We start from the raw sequence: 19,557 nt of genomic DNA on the forward strand, positions 1-19,557 counted from the left end.
TAGAGGGATAATGGTCTTGGTGCAGCTTAGTGGGACGAGGCAGACTAACAGTTTGGCACAGACTAGATGGGCTGTAGGGCCTATCTTTGTGTCATACTGTTCTATCACACTATGACTACACACATCTCAACACTATATTCCAACCAAGTCCTTCTGAAGAACCCCCAGTCCCTCAACACTACCTGCCCCTGCACCCATCCTCGTGGCATTCACAGACCTGGCCACAAGCCATCATCCAAATCATTGATATATAATGTGCAAGACGCAATGCCAATACTAGCCCCTGTGGAACAACACTAGTCACTGGCAATCACCTAGAAAAGACCCCTTTTATTCCTACTCATTGCCTCGTGCCCGTCAGCCAATCTCGATCCAAGCTAGTATCTTTTCTGTAACAATAGTCTGAAGCTGCAGTGTCCTGTGGGAGGAGGGGGATCAGCGAGAGGGATCCTCAGTGTGGGAGGCATTGTTTTGGGGTTCCTCCGGGCAGTGACCAGAGGTTTCTCAGTGTAGGGGGTTCCTCTGGGCAGTCCTGAATCCAGCCACCTTTAGCTGCTCCATCAGTGACCCTTGTCACCAGAAGTGCCCCGCATTCAGTTCACTCACACCTCCTTAACGCAGGTGATAAAGCAGCCATGTCCACGGCCATTGAGGTGTGGACAACATTCAGGTCCAGCAAGTAAAAGTCACGGCGCTAAAGTACCAAGTGATGCCCATCTCCACAATGTGTGCACATTCTCTCCACATTATCTTGAATCAGAGATACCAGTTCTTCACTGTCTCTCGGTCAAAAACCTGGAGCTCCCCTCCACTCCGACTTGACTCTCCTGGAACCACAATTCACCCCCCCCCCGCCTCACCAGGTTGAATGGAGACGAGGTGTATGGAAGATATGACAACCAGAACTTTATTCACAGAGTACACATTCAACATCTCTAGTCCGAAACACAGCACGTCTGGATCCCCGTCAGTTCGCCGCACAGGTCACACTCCCAGTAGGAATCCAGACTGGGACTGGGAGACTCCGGAGAATCCTGACCTGATGCCGGAATCACAGGCACTGGTGGGTGAAGGAGTGCTTCCCATCCCTCCCTAAAGGCAGAAGAAGAGTGGAGGGGCAGCCATGACCTACAGGTGGCCTGTCTGCAGCAGTGTGTATTGGGACACAAACCTCTCCATCTCCACTCCCTGCAGGACCTTCATGGCTCTCCAGTGAATCTGTCCCGTCAGCTCAGCTCTCCCATAGGGGTGGCTCTGCTCCTCCCGGATGTAATCCAGCCACAGGTCTGTCAAAATAGCAGGGGAAACATGTCTGTAAACTCTCATGGCCAGGATGCACTACAGCACACTCCCTCCCGTCTCCCTCTCCCTACCCCCACCCCCATTCACAGCCTACCCACCCCCCCATGGTGTTAATACCACAACAGATGATGCACAGCTCTTAGGAACCCCTTAAGCAACAGAGAGTCACTGAGAGAGGCAGCTGGGACACCAGTACCGATTGTTCAATCGGTGACAACTTACTGGTAAATGAAACAGGCTCTGGGAAGTGATTTCAAATTTGATTATCTAATCTGTATTTTAAAAAAATAAATTCTGCATCACAAGTGTGAAAGGAGCTTCACTCTGTGTCTGACCCCAGGAGTATGTGATGGGACTGAGTGAAGGAGAGACTTAGTTTCTCACCCTTGGAGTGTGTGATGGGATCGTCTGTTCTCAATAAAAATATTCTGCATCACAAGTAAGAAGAGAGCTTCGCTGTATCTGTTCCTGGGACAGTGGAGGGAGCTTCACTCTGAATCTGACCCTGGCAATATGAGATGGGGTGAAGTGGAGAGAGCCTGACCCCAGGTGTGTGTGTGTGTTGGAAGGGTGCAGAGGGAAGCTCCCTGTGTCTGACCCCAGGTGTGTGTGTGGTGGAAGGGTGTAGAGGAAAGGTCACTGTATCTGACCCCAGGTGTGTGTGTGTTGGAAGGGTGTAGAGGAAAGGTCACTGTGTCTGACCCCCTGGTGTGTGTGTTGGAAGGGTATAGAGGAAAGGTCACTGTGTCTGACCCCAGGTGTGTGAGTGGTGGAAGGGTGCAGAGGAAAGGTCACTGTGTCTGACCCCCGGTGTGTGTGTGTGTTGGAAGGGTGTAGAGGGAAGGTCACTGTGTCTGACCCCAGGTGTGTGTGTTGGAAGGGTGTAGAGGGAAGCTTCCTGTGTCTGACCCCAGGTGTGTGTGTGTTGGAAGGGTGTAGAGGAAAGATCACAGTGTCTGACCCCAGGTGTGTGTGTTGGAAGGGTGTAGAGGAAAGGTCACTGTGTCTGACCCCAGGTGTGTGGGTTGGAAGGGTGTAGAGGGAAGCTCCCTGTGTCTGACCCCAGGTGTGTGTGTGTGTTGGAAGGGTGTAGAGGAAAGGTCACTGTGTCTGACCCCAGGTGTGTGTGTTGGAAGGGTGTAGAGGAAAGGTCACTGTGTCTGACACCAGGTGTGTGTGTGTGTTGGAAGGGTGTAGAGGGAAGCTCACTGTGTCTGACCCCAGGTGTGTGTGTTGGAAGGGTGTAGAGGAAAGGTCACTGTGTCTGACCCCAGGTGTGTGTGTTAGAAGGGTGTAGAGGAAAGGTCACTGTGTCTGACCCCCGGTGTGTGTGTGTGTTGGAAGGGTGTAGAGGAAAGGTCACTGTGTCTGCCCCCAGGTGTGTGTGTTGGAAGGGTGTAGAGGGAAGCTCCCTGTGTCTGACCCCAGGTGTGTGTGTGTTGGAAGGGTGTAAAGGAAAGTCACTGTGTCTGACCCCAGGTGTGTGTGTGTTGGAAGGGTGTAGAGGAAAGGTCACTGTGTCTGACCCCCTGGTGTGTGTGTTGGAAGGGTATAGAGGAAAGGTCACTGTGTCTGACCCCAGGTGTGTGAGTGGTGGAAGGGTGCAGAGGAAAGGTCACTGTGTCTGACCCCCGGTGTGTGTGTGTGTTGGAAGGGTGTAGAGGGAAGGTCACTGTGTCTGACCCCAGGTGTGTGTGTTGGAAGGGTGTAGAGGGAAGCTTCCTGTGTCTGACCCCAGGTGTGTGTGTGTTGGAAGGGTGTAGAGGAAAGATCACAGTGTCTGACCCCAGGTGTGTGTGTGTTGGAAGGGTGTAGAGGAAAGGTCACTGTGTCTGACCCCAGGTGTGTGTGTTGGAAGGGTGTAGAGGAAAGGTCACTGTGTCTGACCCCAGGTGTGTGTGTTGGAAGGGTGTAGAGGAAAGGTCACTGTGTCTGACACCAGGTGTGTGTGTGTTGGAAGGGTGTAGAGGGAAGCTCCCTGTGTCTGACCCCAGGTGTGTGTGTGTTGGAAGGGTGTAGAGGAAAGGTCACTGTGTCTAACCCCAGGTGTGTGTGTTGGAAGGGTGTAGAGGAAAGGTCACTGTGTCTGACCCCAGGTGTGTGGGTTGGAAGGGTGTAGAGGGAAGCTCCCTGTGTCTGACCCCAGGTGTGTGTGTGTGTTGGAAGGGTGTAGAGGAAAGGTCACTGTGTCTGACCCCAGGTGTGTGTGTTGGAAGGGTGTAGAGGAAAGGTCACTGTGTCTGACACCAGGTGTGTGTGTGTGTTGGAAGGGTGTAGAGGGAAGCTCACTGTGTCTGACCCCAGGTGTGTGTGTTGGAAGGGTGTAGAGGAAAGGTCACTGTGTCTGACCCCAGGTGTGTGTGTTAGAAGGGTGTAGAGGAAAGGTCACTGTGTCTGACCCCCGGTGTGTGTGTGTGTTGGAAGGGTGTAGAGGAAAGGTCACTGTGTCTGCCCCCAGGTGTGTGTGTTGGAAGGGTGTAGAGGGAAGCTCCCTGTGTCTGACCCCAGGTGTGTGTGTGTTGGAAGGGTGTAAAGGAAAGTCACTGTGTCTGACCCCAGGTGTGTGTGTGTTGGAAGGGTGTAGAGGAAAGGTCACTGTGTCTGACCCCAGGTGTGTGTGTGTTGGAAGGGTGTAGAGGAAAGGTCACTGTGTCTGATCCCAGGTGTGTGTGTGTTGGAAGGGTGTAGAGGAAAGGTCACTGTGTCTGACCCCAGGTGTGTGTGTGTTAGAAGGGTGTAGAGGGAAGCTCCCTGTGTCTGACCCCAGGTGTGTGTGTGTTGGAAGGGTGCAGAGGAAAAGTCACTGTGTCTGACCCCAGGTGTGTGTGTTGTAAGGGTGAAGAGGAAAGGTCACTGTGTCTGACCACAGGTGTGTGTGTGTCGGAAGGGTGTAGAGGAAAGGTCACTGTGTCTGACACCAGGTGTGTGTGTGTGTTGGAAGGGTGTAGAGGGAAGCTCACTGTGTCTGACCCCAGGTGAGTGTGTGTTGGAAGGGTGTAGAGGGAAGGTCACTGTGTCTGACCCCAGGTGTGTGTGTTGGAAGGGTGTAGAGGAAAGGTCACTGTGTCTGACCCCAGGTGTGTGTGTTCGAAGGGTGTAGAGGAAAGGTCACTGTGTCTGACCCCAGGTGTGTGTGTGTTGGAAGGGTGTAGAGGAAAGGTCACTGTGTCTGACCCCAGGTGTGAGAGTGGTGGAAGGGTGTAGAGGAAAGGTCACTGTGTCTGACCCCAGGTGTGTGTGTGGTGGAAGGGTGTAGAGGAAAAGTCACTGTGTCTGACCCCAGGTGTGTGTGGTGGAAGGGTGTAGAGGAAAGGTCACTGTGTCTGACCCCAGGTGTGTGTGGTGGAAGGGTGTAGAGGAAAGGTCACTGTGTCTGACCCCAGGTGTGTGTGTGTTGGAAGGGTGTAGAGGAAAGGTCACTGTGTCTGACCTCAGGTGTGTGTGTTGGAAGGGTGTAGAGGAAAAGTCACTGTGTCTGACCCCAGGTGTGTGTATGTTGGAAGGGTGTAGAGGGAAGATCCCTGTGTCTGACCCCAGGTGTGTGTCTGTTGGAAGGGTGTAGAGGAAAGGTCACTGTGTCTGACCCCAGGTGTGTGTGTGGTGGAAGGGTGTAGAGGAAAGGTCACTGTGTCTGACCCCAGGTGTGTGTGTGTGTTGGAAGGGTGTAGAGGGAAGCTCACTGTGTCTGACCCCAGGTGAGTGTGTGTTGGAAGGGTGTAGAGGGAAGGTCACTGTGTCTGACCCCAGGTGTGTGTGTTGGAAGGGTGTAGAGGAAAGGTCACTGTGTCTGACCCCAGGTGTGTGTGTTCGAAGGGTGTAGAGGAAAGGTCACTGTGTCTGACCCCAGGTGTGTGTGTGTTGGAAGGGTGTAGAGGAAAGGTCACTGTGTCTGACCCCAGGTGTGAGAGTGGTGGAAGGGTGTAGAGGAAAGGTCACTGTGTCTGACCCCAGGTGTGTGTGTGGTGGAAGGGTGTAGAGGAAAAGTCACTGTGTCTGACCCCAGGTGTGTGTGGTGGAAGGGTGTAGAGGAAAGGTCACTGTGTCTGACCCCAGGTGTGTGTGGTGGAAGGGTGTAGAGGAAAGGTCACTGTGTCTGACCCCAGGTGTGTGTGTGTTGGAAGGGTGTAGAGGAAAGGTCACTGTGTCTGACCTCAGGTGTGTGTGTGTTGGAAGGGTGTAGAGGAAAGGTCACTGTGTCTGACCTCAGGTGTGTGTGTTGGAAGGGTGTAGAGGAAAAGTCACTGTGTCTGACCCCAGGTGTGTGTATGTTGGAAGGGTGTAGAGGGAAGATCCCTGTGTCTGACCCCAGGTGTGTGTCTGTTGGAAGGGTGTAGAGGAAAGGTCACTGTGTCTGACCCCAGGTGTGTGTGTGGTGGAAGGGTGTAGAGGAAAGGTCACTGTGTCTGACCCCAGGTGTGTGTGTGGTGGAAGGGTGTAGAGGAAAGGTCACTGTGTCTGACCCCCAGGTGTGTGTGTGTTGGAAGGGTGTAGAGGAAAGGTCACTGTGTCTGACCCCAGGTGTGTGTGTTGGAAGGGTGTAGAGGGAAGCTTCCTGTGTCTGACCCCAGGTGTGTGTGTGTTGGAAGGGTGTAGAGGAAAGGTCACTGTGTCTGACCCCAGGTGTGTGTGTTGGAAGGGTGTAGAGGAAAGGTCACTGTGTCTGACCCCAGGTGTGTGTGTGTTGGAAGGGTGTAGAGGGAAGGTCACTCTGTCTGACCCCAGGTGTGTGTGTGTTGGAAGGGTGTAGAGGAAAGGGCACTGTGTCTGACCCCAGGTGTGTGTGTTGGAAGGGTGTAGAGGGAAGCTCCCTGTGTCTGACCCCAGGTGTGTGTGTGTTGGAAGGGTGTAGAGGGAAGGTCACTCTGTCTGACCCCAGGTGTGTGTGTGTTGGAAGGGTGTAGAGGAAAGGTCACTGTGTCTGACCCCCAGGTGTGTGTGTTGGAAGGGTGTAGAGGAAAGGTCACTGTGTCTGACCCCAGGTGTGTGTGTGTGGTGGAAGGGTGTAGAGGAAAGGTCACTATGTCTGACCCCCGGTGTGTGTGTATGTTGGAAGGGTGTAGAGGGAAGCTCCCTGTGTCTGACCCCTGGTGTGTGTGTTGGAAGGGTGTAGAGGGAAGCTCCACGTGTCTGACCCCCGGTGTGTGTGTGTTGGAAGGGTGTAGAGGAAAGGTCACTGTGTCTGACCCCAGGTGTGTGTGTTGGAAGGGTGTAGAGGGAAGCTTCCTGTGTCTGACCCCAGGTGTGTGTGTGTTTGAAGGGTGTAGAGGAAAGGTCACTGTGTCTGACCCCAGGTGTGTGTGTTGGAAGGGTGTAGAGGAAAGGTCACTGTGTCTGACCCCAGGTGTGTGTGTTGGAAGGGTGTAGAGGGAAGGTCACTCTGTCTGACCCCAGGTGTGTGTGTTGGAAGGGTGTAGAGGAAAGGTCACTGTGTCTGACCCCAGGTGTGTGTGTGTTGGAAGGGTGTAGAGGAAAGGTCACTGTGTCTGACCCCAGGTGTGTGTGTGTGTTGGAAGGGTGTAGAGGAAAGGTCACTGTGTCTGACCCCAGGTGTGTGTGTGTGTTGGAAGGGTGTAGAGGGAAGCTTCCTGTGTCTGACCCCAGGTGTGTGTGTGTTGGAAAGATGTAGAGGAAAGGTCACTGTGTCTGACCCCAGGTGTGTGTGTGTTGGGACAGTGTAGAGGGAAGGTCACTCTGTGTCTGTGCCCGGGAATGTGTAATGGGATGGCGTGGCGTAGAGGGAGCTTCACTGTGTCTGACCGTGGGAGTTTGTGATGGGACAGTGTGGAAAGAGCTTCACTCTCTATTTGTCCCTGGAGTGCGATGGATGGTTGGAGGGAGCTTCACTCTGTGTTTGACTCAGTCTGCCTGTTTTGAACTGGGCTGTGAGACACCCTCGTAAGGGGCACACTAATACTGGATGTCCCAGTTCCAGTCCACTACCTGACTCCCTCACCCCCTGCACCCCCCCCCCGCCTTGGTTTATGTTGAGAAGGAAGTGATAGCATTTGAACATTTGAAGGCCCTGGAAGCAGCAGCTGACCTGTGACTTGTGCTCCTTCTAGCTACCACAGCAATGGCAAGGCAGAGATAGTTCAGTGATGCTGTCAACAGGCTCAGTCTCACTGCCATTGTTACCTGCGTCTGTGGATCCATACTCTCGAAGAGCTCGCTCATAGTATTCCCTCAGGCGCTGCATGTTGCTGCAATCCTGTGGGACAAATCACAGCCCGCAAATTACCATCAGCAGCAATGTTCCACGTAACCAGCTGGCTGAGTGTTTACCGGTATCATCTCCCCTACCCAGAAACACCGCACATTTCACAGCCCGCAAATTACCATCAGCAGCAATGTTCCACGTAACCAGCTGGCTGAGTGTTTACCGGTATCGTCTCCCCTACCCAGAAACACCGCACATTTCACACCCCGCAAATTACCATCAGCAGCAATGTTCCACGTAACCAGCTGGCTGAGTGTTCATTAGTATCGTCTCGACTGCCCAGAAATGCCCATGTTCTGTAGCCTGTGTGGATTGTTACACTCCCCACACAGGCTACATTTGGGACCATGGTTACAAATTGTACCCTAACAAACAGGCAGAACTGGTAACAGTCCCATGTATCTGTTTATCCCACCAGACCTCCTCCAGCCCAGCCCAGCCCACACTCTACCCTGTGTTCCTCACCTCTCCCATCCCCAAGCTCACCTGGTCCTTCTCCATCGCAATCATTTTCCTGAAGAACTCCAGGGAGAAGGGCCTGTTCTCGTGGAGACTGGAACAGAAGAGAGAGAGATGACAGCCCAGTCTGAACACTTGTTGCGACTGGGGAGGTGTGGTTGGACAGTAGATTTTCTCATCAAGGTTACTGTCTTTGGTTATCAAGTACAAGGAAACCAAACCAGAGGCCATTCATTCTATCCCTCAGATCCCCTTTAAACCCTTCCCCCGCCCTTTAGTTTCAGACACCCCTACCGTGGCAAACAGATCTGGCTATCTACTGTTGGATATGATTGTTTATTTTCTGGAATAGACTGGTTAACTGTAATTTTCTTTGCAGTTTAACAATTACAATTAATTATCTGCTTGTATTTAAATAGCCTTTCATCTGCACAAGTTTAATATGCCTCTAGTGGCTGTACAAAGTATAATGCCGAGCTTCTTTAAGTGAAGTGTTTCCTCATTGGTTAATTTTTACTGCAGTTTTGACTAAGTATTTTCTAATTGGTTTATTGTTATCTATGGATTTTTTCTTTTCTTCAGTATAAAAGTAGATGTTCTATGTAAGACACCATTTTTAGTTTCTCTCTTCTTCACGTTGCAGTGACCCCTATCCATATTGTTATCAAACGATTGTGAAGCCACAAGTTTATGTGTTGTTCCTGACCTCTAAAAGATTTACACATCAGAATCCAGTACTACCCCTGATAATTTTATCTACCTCTGTCAGCATCACTCCCTCCAGGAAAACAGCCCAAGTTCCCGTTGCCACACTACAGGATGGAATGGAGAGCAGACGGGGTATACGTATGCGTGGGTATATGGAATTAACTACTACAGGAAGTGGCAGACATGGGGACATTTGGACAGGTAGGTTGATAGAAAAGGGATGTGATACATGACAAACAGAGGCAGTTGAGATTAGCGTAGATGGACATCTTTGCTGGCATGGAGGTACGAGGCTGTGGGACTATTAATCTAAATAGGAGATTCAGTAGGTTGTTGCCTAGAATGGAGGGTTATAGTTACATCTGAGATTAGCTTATTGGTCACTTGTACTTTATTTTGCTTTTATATCATCTCAATGTGTACTTAAGAATGTATAAATAATTGTAGTTTTATACATATAAAAAAATGGAAAAGGTTATATGTGTGAAAAAAGTACATGATAATTGTGAACTCCTTATCCAAATAAAAATAAAATTTTAAAAAAAAGAAACATACAGAAGAATGTGTCATTTGCGTCAAATGAAATCAGCACAGATATACTAGAGGCAGCCTCCAAGTGTCCCTATGTTTCCAGCCCCAACACAACTCACTAACCCTTATGTGCACTTTTTGGACTGTGGGGGGAAACTGGAGCACCCAGAGGAAACCCACGTGGTCATGAGGAGAACATACAAACTCCTTACAGATATCGGTAGGGATTGAACCCAGATTGTTACTGCTGTAACAGCTTACACTAATTGCTACACTATCGTGTCATCCCAAAGATATGGACTCTGCAACCTGCTCACGTTTGTCCCACCAACAAGTAACCATCCAATCATTAACTGAGCTGTGAGCACCGGGATACTACCTGGCAAACACCTTCCGTGCCTTCCTGTGGCCGCCCATCCTGAAGGCCCAGTCTAGGTAATTCTCCTTCACGCTTACAGAGATGGCTGGGATAGATGTCCGCAGGGCTTGCTGTGAGAACAATCACCGTTAAATTAAGAACAAGTGTGGCATAGAGCAGCACGGAGTTCAGCGAGAGAGGAACAGAGTTCAGTGAGACAGGTACCTACCTGATAGAGAGCTTCAGTCTCGTTGACACCGCTTGTAGACTCGCTCCACCTCAGGTACAGAAGCCAGAGTGGTAAACTGTCCTGGAAAAGGAAGGAGGAGACTAAAACTCAAACCAAGGCACATTCAGCTGCTGGCCACCAAGAAGATGTGTGGGCCAGAGACAGCAGTGCGAGGCTTTTGGAAGTAAGCAGAGCACTGGGCAGCGACTCAGGATTGTACAGCTACAGGGAACAGAAAGGCAGAAATTGGGAAAATGCTTTACCATGGAGGGGTGTGCTCACAGTGTCACCAGTTCAGAGTGAAGTCCTGAAGCACAGATCACCTCAATGATCAAGCAGCAGAACCAACCGGAGATGGGGAGAAAGGGCAACAAGTGGGCTGAAGAGGAGACGAAATGCGACCGTTTCTAATTTACTTCGGGCCAAATGGGAATCAGAGGAGACAAAATGTAGAAATACCAGAACTGATAACTTTGGGCAAAGTGGAAAGCTGTGTGTGTACATGGACTGGTGCAATGTAGTGTCTGTGGCAGAGCCCACGACTGGACGTTAAGCACCATCTGCAGATTCAACAACCGACAGTGAAGGAACCAAGTTCAGAGAAACCAGAAAGCCAGCAGGACACAGAGGGGGAAATGAAAGGGGTTTCCTTCTTCAACCCTTCACCTCCCAACAATTTCCTCTCTCACCACACCATCCCCCCTCATCCGGTCTCACCCATCTCTTGCCAGGCTGCACTCTATGTCCTACCCCACTCCTGCCCATCTCATTTCCAGTCCTGATGAACAATCTCAGCCTGAAACATCAACTGCTTATTCCTCTCCATAGCTGCTTCCTGACCTGCTGAGTTCCTCCAGCATTTTGTATGTGATACTGCAGATTTCCAGCAGCTGCAGAATCCATTGCACATCAGGAACGAAACGGACCACTGGCCCAGCAGACACTGTATTATTCCATGTGGCGCACACCCCCAGTGTCATACTCCCTCACCAGACACATGCTGTGCCACTGGATGACCCCCTCACTCCAGCATCCAGTACCCATACACAAGGGCAGATACAAGCTCAGGATAATCACTGGATCAAAGCACCTCAACCTTCTCCATCAGTCCCATGATTTGTTTGTCCTGAATATCCGGTTCGGAGCTGCACGTTCCACAGCTCCCCGCAGCACAGGAGTGTGGCTGTTACTCAGTGTTCGAGGAACTACACAGAAAGTGAGAAAGGGAGTGGGCATTCCTTGTCCCAGCGTAGCCACAAATCCACTAGCAGCAGGTCAATGTCAGGGACACGGGCAGAGACATGAACGAACTGAATCAGGAGCCGGATCAGGTGGCAGAGTGGGAAGTGACTACACATCTGTGTAATCTGTGTCTCAGTACGAATGCCAAGGTGAGGTTACAGAAACTCACTGAGGGGGGCACTTCCCGGAAAGCCTCCTGGAAGAGGTGCCCAACACCAGGACTCTGTAGCTGCAGAAGAACTTCCAGGCTGCTCTGCCACATCTCCAGGGAGTTCCCAAATCCTCTGCATGCAGAATCAATCACTTGCACAGCCTTCTCCCCGTTTCCGGAGTCCACCAGCAACCGAAGCTACAGAGAGAGCAGAGTGGTCATGCCTGAAGTAATCCCCAATGAAATCTCAACCAACACCACCCAGATCTCACACCCGAGGTAATCCCCAATGAAATCTCAACAAACACCACCCAGATCTCACACCCGAGGTAATCCCCAAAGTAACCTCAACCAACACCACCCAGATCTCACACACGAGGTAGTCCCCAGTGAAATCTCAACAAACACCACCCAGATCTCACACCCGAGGTAATCCCCAATGAAATCTCAACCAACACCACCCAGATCTCACACCCGAGGTAATCCCCAATGAAATCTCAACCAACACCACCCAGATCTCACACCCGAGGTAATACCCAATGAAATCTCAACCAACACCACCCAGATCTCACACCCGAGGTAGTCCCCAGTGAAATCTCAACAAACACCACCCAGATCTCACACCCGAGGTAATCCCCAATGAAATCTCAACCAACACCACCCAGAACTCACACCCGAGGTAATCCCTAATCAAACCTCAACCAACACCACCTAGATCTCACACCCGAGGTAATCCCCAATGAAATCTCAACCAACACCACCCAGATCTCACACCCGAAGTAATCCCCAATGAAATCTCAACAAACACCACCCAGATCTCACACCCGAGGTAATCCCCAATGAAATCTCAAACACCACCCAGATCTCACACCCGAGGTAATCCCCAATGAAATCTCAACCAACATCACCCAGATATCACACCCGAGGTAATCCCCAATGAAATCTCAACCAACACCACCCAGATCTCACACCCGAGGTAATCCCCAATGAAATCTCAAACACCACCCAGATCTCACACCCGAGGTAATCCCCAATGAAATCTCAACCAACATCACCCAGATATCACACCCGACGTAATCCCCAATGAAATCTCCACAAACACCACCCAGATCTCACACCCGAGGTAATCCCCAATGAAATCTCAACCAACACCACCCAGATCTCACACACGAGGTAGTCCCCAGTGAAATCTCAATAAACACCACCCAGATCTCACACCCGAGATAATCCCCAATGAAATCTCAACCAACACCACCCAGATCTCACACCCGAGGTAGTCCCCAGTGAAATCTCAACAAACACCACCCAGATCTCACACCCGAGGTAGTCCCCAGTGAAATCTCAACAACCACCAGCCAGATCTCACACCCGAGGTAATCCCTAATCAAATCTCAACCAACACCACCTAGATCTCACACCCGAGGTAATCCCCAATGAAATCTCAACAAACACCACCCAGATCTCACACCCGAGGTAATCCCCAATGAAATTTCAAACACCACCCAGATCTCAAACCCGAGGTAATCCCCAATGAAATGTCAACCAACATCACCCAGATATCACACCCGAGGTAATCCCCAATGAAATCTCAACCAACACCACCCAGATCTCACACCCGAGGTAATCCCTAATCAAACCTCAACCAACACCACCCAGATCTCACACCCGAGGTAATCCCCAATGAAATCTCAACAAACACCACCCAGATCTCACACCCGAGGTGATCCCCAATGAAATCTCAACAAACACCACCCAGATCTCACACCCGAGGTAATCCCCAATGAAATCTCAACCAACACCACCCAGATCTCACACACGAGGTAGTCCCCAGTGAAATCTCAATAAACACCACCCAGATCTCACACCCGATGTAATCCCCAATGAAATCTCAACCAACACCACCCAGATCTCACACCCGAGATAATCCCCAATGAAATCTCAAACACCACCCAGATCTCACACCCGAGGTAATCCCCAATGAAATCTCAACCAACACCACCCAGATCTCACACCCGAGGTAATCCCCAATGAAATCTCAAACACCACCCAGATCTCACACCCGAGGTAATCCCCAATGAAATCTCAACCAACACCACCCAGATCTCACACCCGAGGTAATCCCTAATCAAACCTCAACCAACACCACCTGGATCTCACACCCGAGGTAATCCCCAATGAAATCTCAACCAACATCACCCAGATATCACACCCGAGGTAATCCCCAATGAAATCTCAACCAACACCACCCAGATCTCACACCCGAGGTAATCCCCAATGAAATCTCAAACACCACCCAGATCTCACACCCGAGGTAATCCCCAATGAAATCTCAACCAACATCACCCAGATATCACACCCGAGGTAATCCCCAATGAAATCTCCACAAACACCACCCAGATCTCACACCCGAGGTAATCCCCAATGAAATCTCAACCAACACCACCCAGATCTCACACACGAGGTAGTCCCCAGTGAAATCTCAATAAACACCACCCAGATCTCACACCCGAGATAATCCCCAATGAAATCTCAACCAACACCACCCAGATCTCACACCCGAGGTAGTCCCCAGTGAAATCTCAACAAACACCACCCAGATCTCACACCGGAGGTAATCCCCAATGAAATCTCAACCAACACCGCCCAGATCTCACACCCGAGATAATCCCCAATGAAATCTCAAACACCACCGAGATCTCACACCCGAGGTAGTCCCCAGTGAAATCTCAACAACCACCACCCAGATCTCACACCCGAGGTAGTCCCCAGTGAAATCTCAACAACCACCAGCCAGATCTCACACCCGAGGTAATCCCTAATCAAATCTCAAACAACACCACCTAGATCTCACACCCGAGGTAATCCCCAATGAAATCTCAACAAACACCACCCAGATCTCACACCCGAGGTAATCCCCAATGAAATTTCAAACACCACCCAGATCTCAAACCCGAGGTAATCCCCAATGAAATGTCAACCAACATCACCCAGATATCACACTCGAGGTAATCCCCAATGAAATCTCAACCAACACCACCCAGATCTCACACCCGAGGTAATCCCTAATCAAACCTCAACCAACACCACCCAGATCTCACACCCGAGGTAATCCCCAATGAAATCTCAACAAACACCACCCAGATCTCACACCCGAGGTGATCCCCAATGAAATCTCAACAAACACCACTCAGATCTCACACCCGAGGTAATCCCCAATGAAATCTCAACCAACACCACCCAGATCTCACACACGAGGTAGTCCCCAGTGAAATCTCAATAAACACCACCCAGATCTCACACCCGAGGTAATCCCCAATGAAATCTCAACCAACACCACCCAGATCTCACACCCGAGATAATCCCCAATGAAATCTCAAACACCACCCAGATCTCACACCCGAGGTAATCCCCAATGAAATCTCAACCAACATCACCGAGATATCACACCCGAGGTAATCCCCAATGAAATCTCAACCAACACCACCCAGATCTCACACCCGAGGTAATCCCCAATGAAATCTCAAACACCACCCAGATCTCACACCCGAGGTAATCCCCAATGAAATCTCAACCAACATCACCCAGATATCACACCCGAGGTAATTCCCAATGAAATCTCAACCAACACCACCCAGATCTCACACCCGAGGTAATCCCCAATGAAATCTCAAACACCACCCAGATCTCACACCCGAGGTAATCCCCAATGAAATCTCAACCAACATCACCCAGATATCACACCCGAGGTAATCCCCAATGAAATCTCAACCAACACCACCCAGATCTCACACCCGAGGTAATCCCTAATCAAACCTCAACCAACACCACCCAGATCTCACACCCGAGATAATCCCCAATGAAATCTCAACAAACACCACCCAGATCTCACACCCGAGGTAATCCCCAAAGTAACCTCAACCAACACCACCCAGATCTCACACACGAGGTAGTCCCCAGTGAAATCTCAACAAACACCACCCAGATCTCACACCCGAGGTAATCCCCAATGAAATCTCAACCAACACCACCCAGATCTCACACCCGAGGTAATCCCCAATGAAATCTCAACCAACACCACCCAGATCTCACACCCGAGGTAATACCCAATGAAATCTCAACCAACACCACCCAGATCTCACACCCGAGGTAGTCCCCAGTGAAATCTCAACAAACACCACCCAGATCTCACACCCGAGGTAATCCCCAATGAAATCTCAACCAACACCACCCAGAACTCACACCCGAGGTAATCCCTAATCAAACCTCAACCAACACCACCCAGATCTCACACACGAGGTAATCCCCAATGAAATCTCAAACACCACCCAGATCTCACACCCGAGGTAATCCCCAATGAAATCTCAACCAACATCACCCAGATATCACACCCGAGGTAATCCCCAATGAAATCTCAACCAACACCACCCAGATCTCACACCCGAGGTAATCCCCAATGAAATCTCAAACACCACCCAGATCTCACACCCGAGGTAATCCCCAATGAAATCTCAACCAACATCACCCAGATATCACACCCGAGGTAATCCCCAATGAAATCTCCACAAACACCACCCAGATCTCACACCCGAGGTAATCCCCAATGAAATCTCAACCAACACCACCCAGATCTCACACACGAGGTAGTCCCCAGTGAAATCTCAATAAACACCACCCAGATCTCACACCCGAGATAATCCCCAATGAAATCTCAACCAACACCACCCAGATCTCACACCCGAGGTAGTCCCCAGTGAAATCTCAACAAACACCACCCAGATCTCACACCCGAGGTAATCCCCAATGAAATCTCAACCAACACCGCCCAGATCTCACACCCGAGATAATCCCCAATGAAATCTCAAACACCACCGAGATCTCACACCCGAGGTAGTCCCCAGTGAAATCTCAACAACCACCACCCAGATCTCACACCCGAGGTAGTCCCCAGTGAAATCTCAACAACCACCAGCCAGATCTCACACCCGAGGTAATCCCTAATCAAATCTCAAACAACACCACCTAGATCTCACACCCGAGGTAATCCCCAATGAAATCTCAACAAACACCACCCAGATCTCACACCCGAGGTAATCCCCAATGAAATTTCAAACACCACCCAGATCTCAAACCCGAGGTAATCCCCAATGAAATGTCAACCAACATCACCCAGATATCACACTCGAGGTAATCCCCAATGAAATCTCAACCAACACCACCCAGATCTCACACCCGAGGTAATCCCTAATCAAACCTCAACCAACACCACCCAGATCTCACACCCGAGGTAATCCCCAATGAAATCTCAACAAACACCACCCAGATCTCACACCCGAGGTGATCCCCAATGAAATCTCAACAAACACCACTCAGATCTCACACCCGAGGTAATCCCCAATGAAATCTCAACCAACACCACCCAGATCTCACACACGAGGTAGTCCCCAGTGAAATCTCAATAAACACCACCCAGATCTCACACCCGAGGTAATCCCCAATGAAATCTCAACCAACACCACCCAGATCTCACACCCGAGATAATCCCCAATGAAATCTCAAACACCACCCAGATCTCACACCCGAGGTAATCCCCAATGAAATCTCAACCAACATCACCCAGATATCACACCCGAGGTAATCCCCAATGAAATCTCAACCAACACCACCCAGATCTCACACCCGAGGTAATCCCCAATGAAATCTCAAACACCACCCAGATCTCACACCCGAGGTAATCCCCAATGAAATCTCAACCAACATCACCCAGATATCACACCCGAGGTAATCCCCAATGAAATCTCAACCAACACCACCCAGATCTCACACCCGAGGTAATCCCTAATCAAACCTCAACCAACACCACCCAGATCTCACACCCGAGATAATCCCCAATGAAATCTCAACAAACACCACCCAGATCTCACACCCGAGGTAATCCCCAATGAAATCTCAACCAACATCACCCAGATATCACACCCGAGGTAATCCCCAATGAAATCTCAACCAACATCACCCAGATATCACACCCGAGGTAATCCCCAATGAAATCTCAACCAACACCGCCCAGATCTCACACCCGAGATAATCCCCAATGAAATCTCAAACACCACCGAGATCTCACACCCGAGGTAGTCCCCAGTGAAATCTCAACAACCACCACCCAGATCTCACACCCGAGGTAGTCCCCAGTGAAATCTCAACAACCACCAGCCAGATCTCACACCCGAGGTAATCCCTAATCAAATCTCAACCAACACCACCCAGATCTCACACCCGAGGTAATCCCTAATCAAACCTCAACCAACACCACCCAGATCTCACACCCGAGGTAATCCCCAATGAAATCTCAACAAACACCACCCAGATCTCACACCCGAGGTGATCCCCAATGAAATCTCAACAAACACCACCCAGATCTCACACCCGAGGCAATCCCCAATGAAATCTCAAACACCACGCAGATCTCACACGCGAGGTAATCCCCAATGAAATCTCAACCAACAGCACCCAGATCTCACACCTGAGGTAATCCCCAATGAAATCTCAACCAACACCACCCAGATCTCACACCTGAGGTAATGCCCAATGAAATCTCAACCAACACCACCCAGATCTCACACCCGAGGAAATCCTCAATCCCACCTCAACCAACACCACCTGGACCTCACGCCCGAGGTAATCCCCAATGAAATCTCAAACACCACCCAGATCTCACACCTGAGGTAATCCCCAATGAATTCTCAACAAACACCACCCAGATCTCACACCCGAGGTAATCCCGAATGAAATCTCAACCAACACCACCCAGATCTCACACCCGAGGTAATCCCCAATGAAATCTCAACCAACACCACCCAGATCTCACACCTGAGGTAATCCCCAATGAAATTTCAACCAACACCACCCAGATCTCACACCCGAGGAAATCCTCAATCCCACCTCAACCAACACCACCTGGACCTCACGCCCAAGGTAATCTCCAAATCAAACCTCAACAAACACCACCCAGATCTCACACCCGAGGAAATCCCCAATCCCACCTCAACCGACAACACCCAGACCTCACACCCGAGGTAACCACCAATCCCACCTCAACCCAGACCTCGCACCCCTGGGAATCCTCAATCCCAACTCAACCAATAACACCCAGGCCTCACACCTGAGGAAATCCCCAATCCCACCTCAACCAACAACACCCAGACCTCACACCTGAGGAAATCCCCAATCCCACCTCAACCAACAACAGCCAGACCCAGACCTCACACCCGAGGTAACCACCAATTCCACGTCAACCCAGACCTCACACCTGAGGAAATCCCCAATTCCACCTCAACCAACAACACCCAGAACTCACACCCGAGAACACCCAAAACTCACACCTGAAGTAACCCCCAATCCAACCTAACCCAGACCTCACACCCGAGGAAATCCCCAATCCCACCTCAACTAGCACCACCAAGCTCACACAAGGTAATCCCCAACCCTACCCCACCAACACCCAGCTCGAGAACCCATACCCCAACCCCACGCAATTAGCAACACTCAGAGGAGCAAACATACCCATCCCCAAGCTCCATTACAGAGAGGCTGCAGATGGGATTTACCAGGATGTTACCTCCTAGATGAGAAAGCATGCATTATAAGTAGAGATTGAGCAAGCTGGGCTATTTCTTTTTGGCATGGAGAATGAGGGGCAAGTTAATAGAGGTGTACAAGATGATAGGAGGCTTAAGTTGAGTGGATATCCAGAGTCCTTTTCCTAGTGTTGAAATGGCTAATCCGTTTAGTGTAATGGAAAGAAAGTATTAGGAGAATGTCAAACAGAGGTTTTTTTTTAAAGAAAAACACATATTGGTGGGTGTGTAGAATGCCCTGCCAGTGGTGGTGATAGTCAAATAAATTAGGGACATTTAAGAAACCCTTCGATATTCACATGATGATAGAAAATGATGTGGCTGTGTAGGAGGGAAGGGCTGGATTGATCTTCGAGTAGGTTAAAAGGTGGGCACAACATTCTTATTTGATAAGGTACCCCATGCAAGGCTTATTGAGAAAGTAAGGAGGCATAGGATCCAAGGGGACATTGCTTTGTGGATCCAGAATTGGCTTGCCCACAGAAGGCAAAGACTGGTTGTAGACGGGTCATATTCTCCATGGAGGTTGGTCACCAGTGGTGTGTCTCAGGGATCTCTTCTGGGACCCCTACTCTGTGATTTTTATAAATGACCTGGATGAGGAAGTGGAGGGGTGGATTAGTAAGTTTGCTGATAACACAAAGGTTGGAGGTGTTGTGGATAGTGTGGAAGGCTGTCAGAGGTTACAGCAGGACATTGATAGGATGCAAAACTGAGCTAAGAAGTGGC

General features: G+C 50.2%; 1 protein-coding gene across 1 annotated transcript in view; it reads right to left on the reverse strand.

The window, feature by feature from the left end:
- Positions 1-878: 878 nt before the first annotated feature.
- Positions 879-19,557, reverse strand: part of utp6 (UTP6 small subunit processome component) — a 60,091-nt gene continuing 41,412 nt past the window's right edge. The window contains exons 14-19 of the mRNA XM_063030712.1: positions 11,216-11,395; positions 9,805-9,885; positions 9,597-9,706; positions 8,006-8,072; positions 7,438-7,510; positions 879-1,286 (exon numbers count right to left, since the gene is read on the reverse strand). Of these exons, the coding sequence (XP_062886782.1) occupies positions 1,129-1,286; positions 7,438-7,510; positions 8,006-8,072; positions 9,597-9,706; positions 9,805-9,885; positions 11,216-11,395 (669 nt within the window). The 3' untranslated portion in view covers positions 879-1,128. The remainder of the gene's footprint in view (positions 1,287-7,437; positions 7,511-8,005; positions 8,073-9,596; positions 9,707-9,804; positions 9,886-11,215; positions 11,396-19,557) is intronic.

Source organism: Mobula hypostoma, chromosome 22 (assembly GCF_963921235.1).
Source record: "Mobula hypostoma chromosome 22, sMobHyp1.1, whole genome shotgun sequence".
Lineage (NCBI taxonomy): Eukaryota > Metazoa > Chordata > Chondrichthyes > Myliobatiformes > Myliobatidae > Mobula > Mobula hypostoma.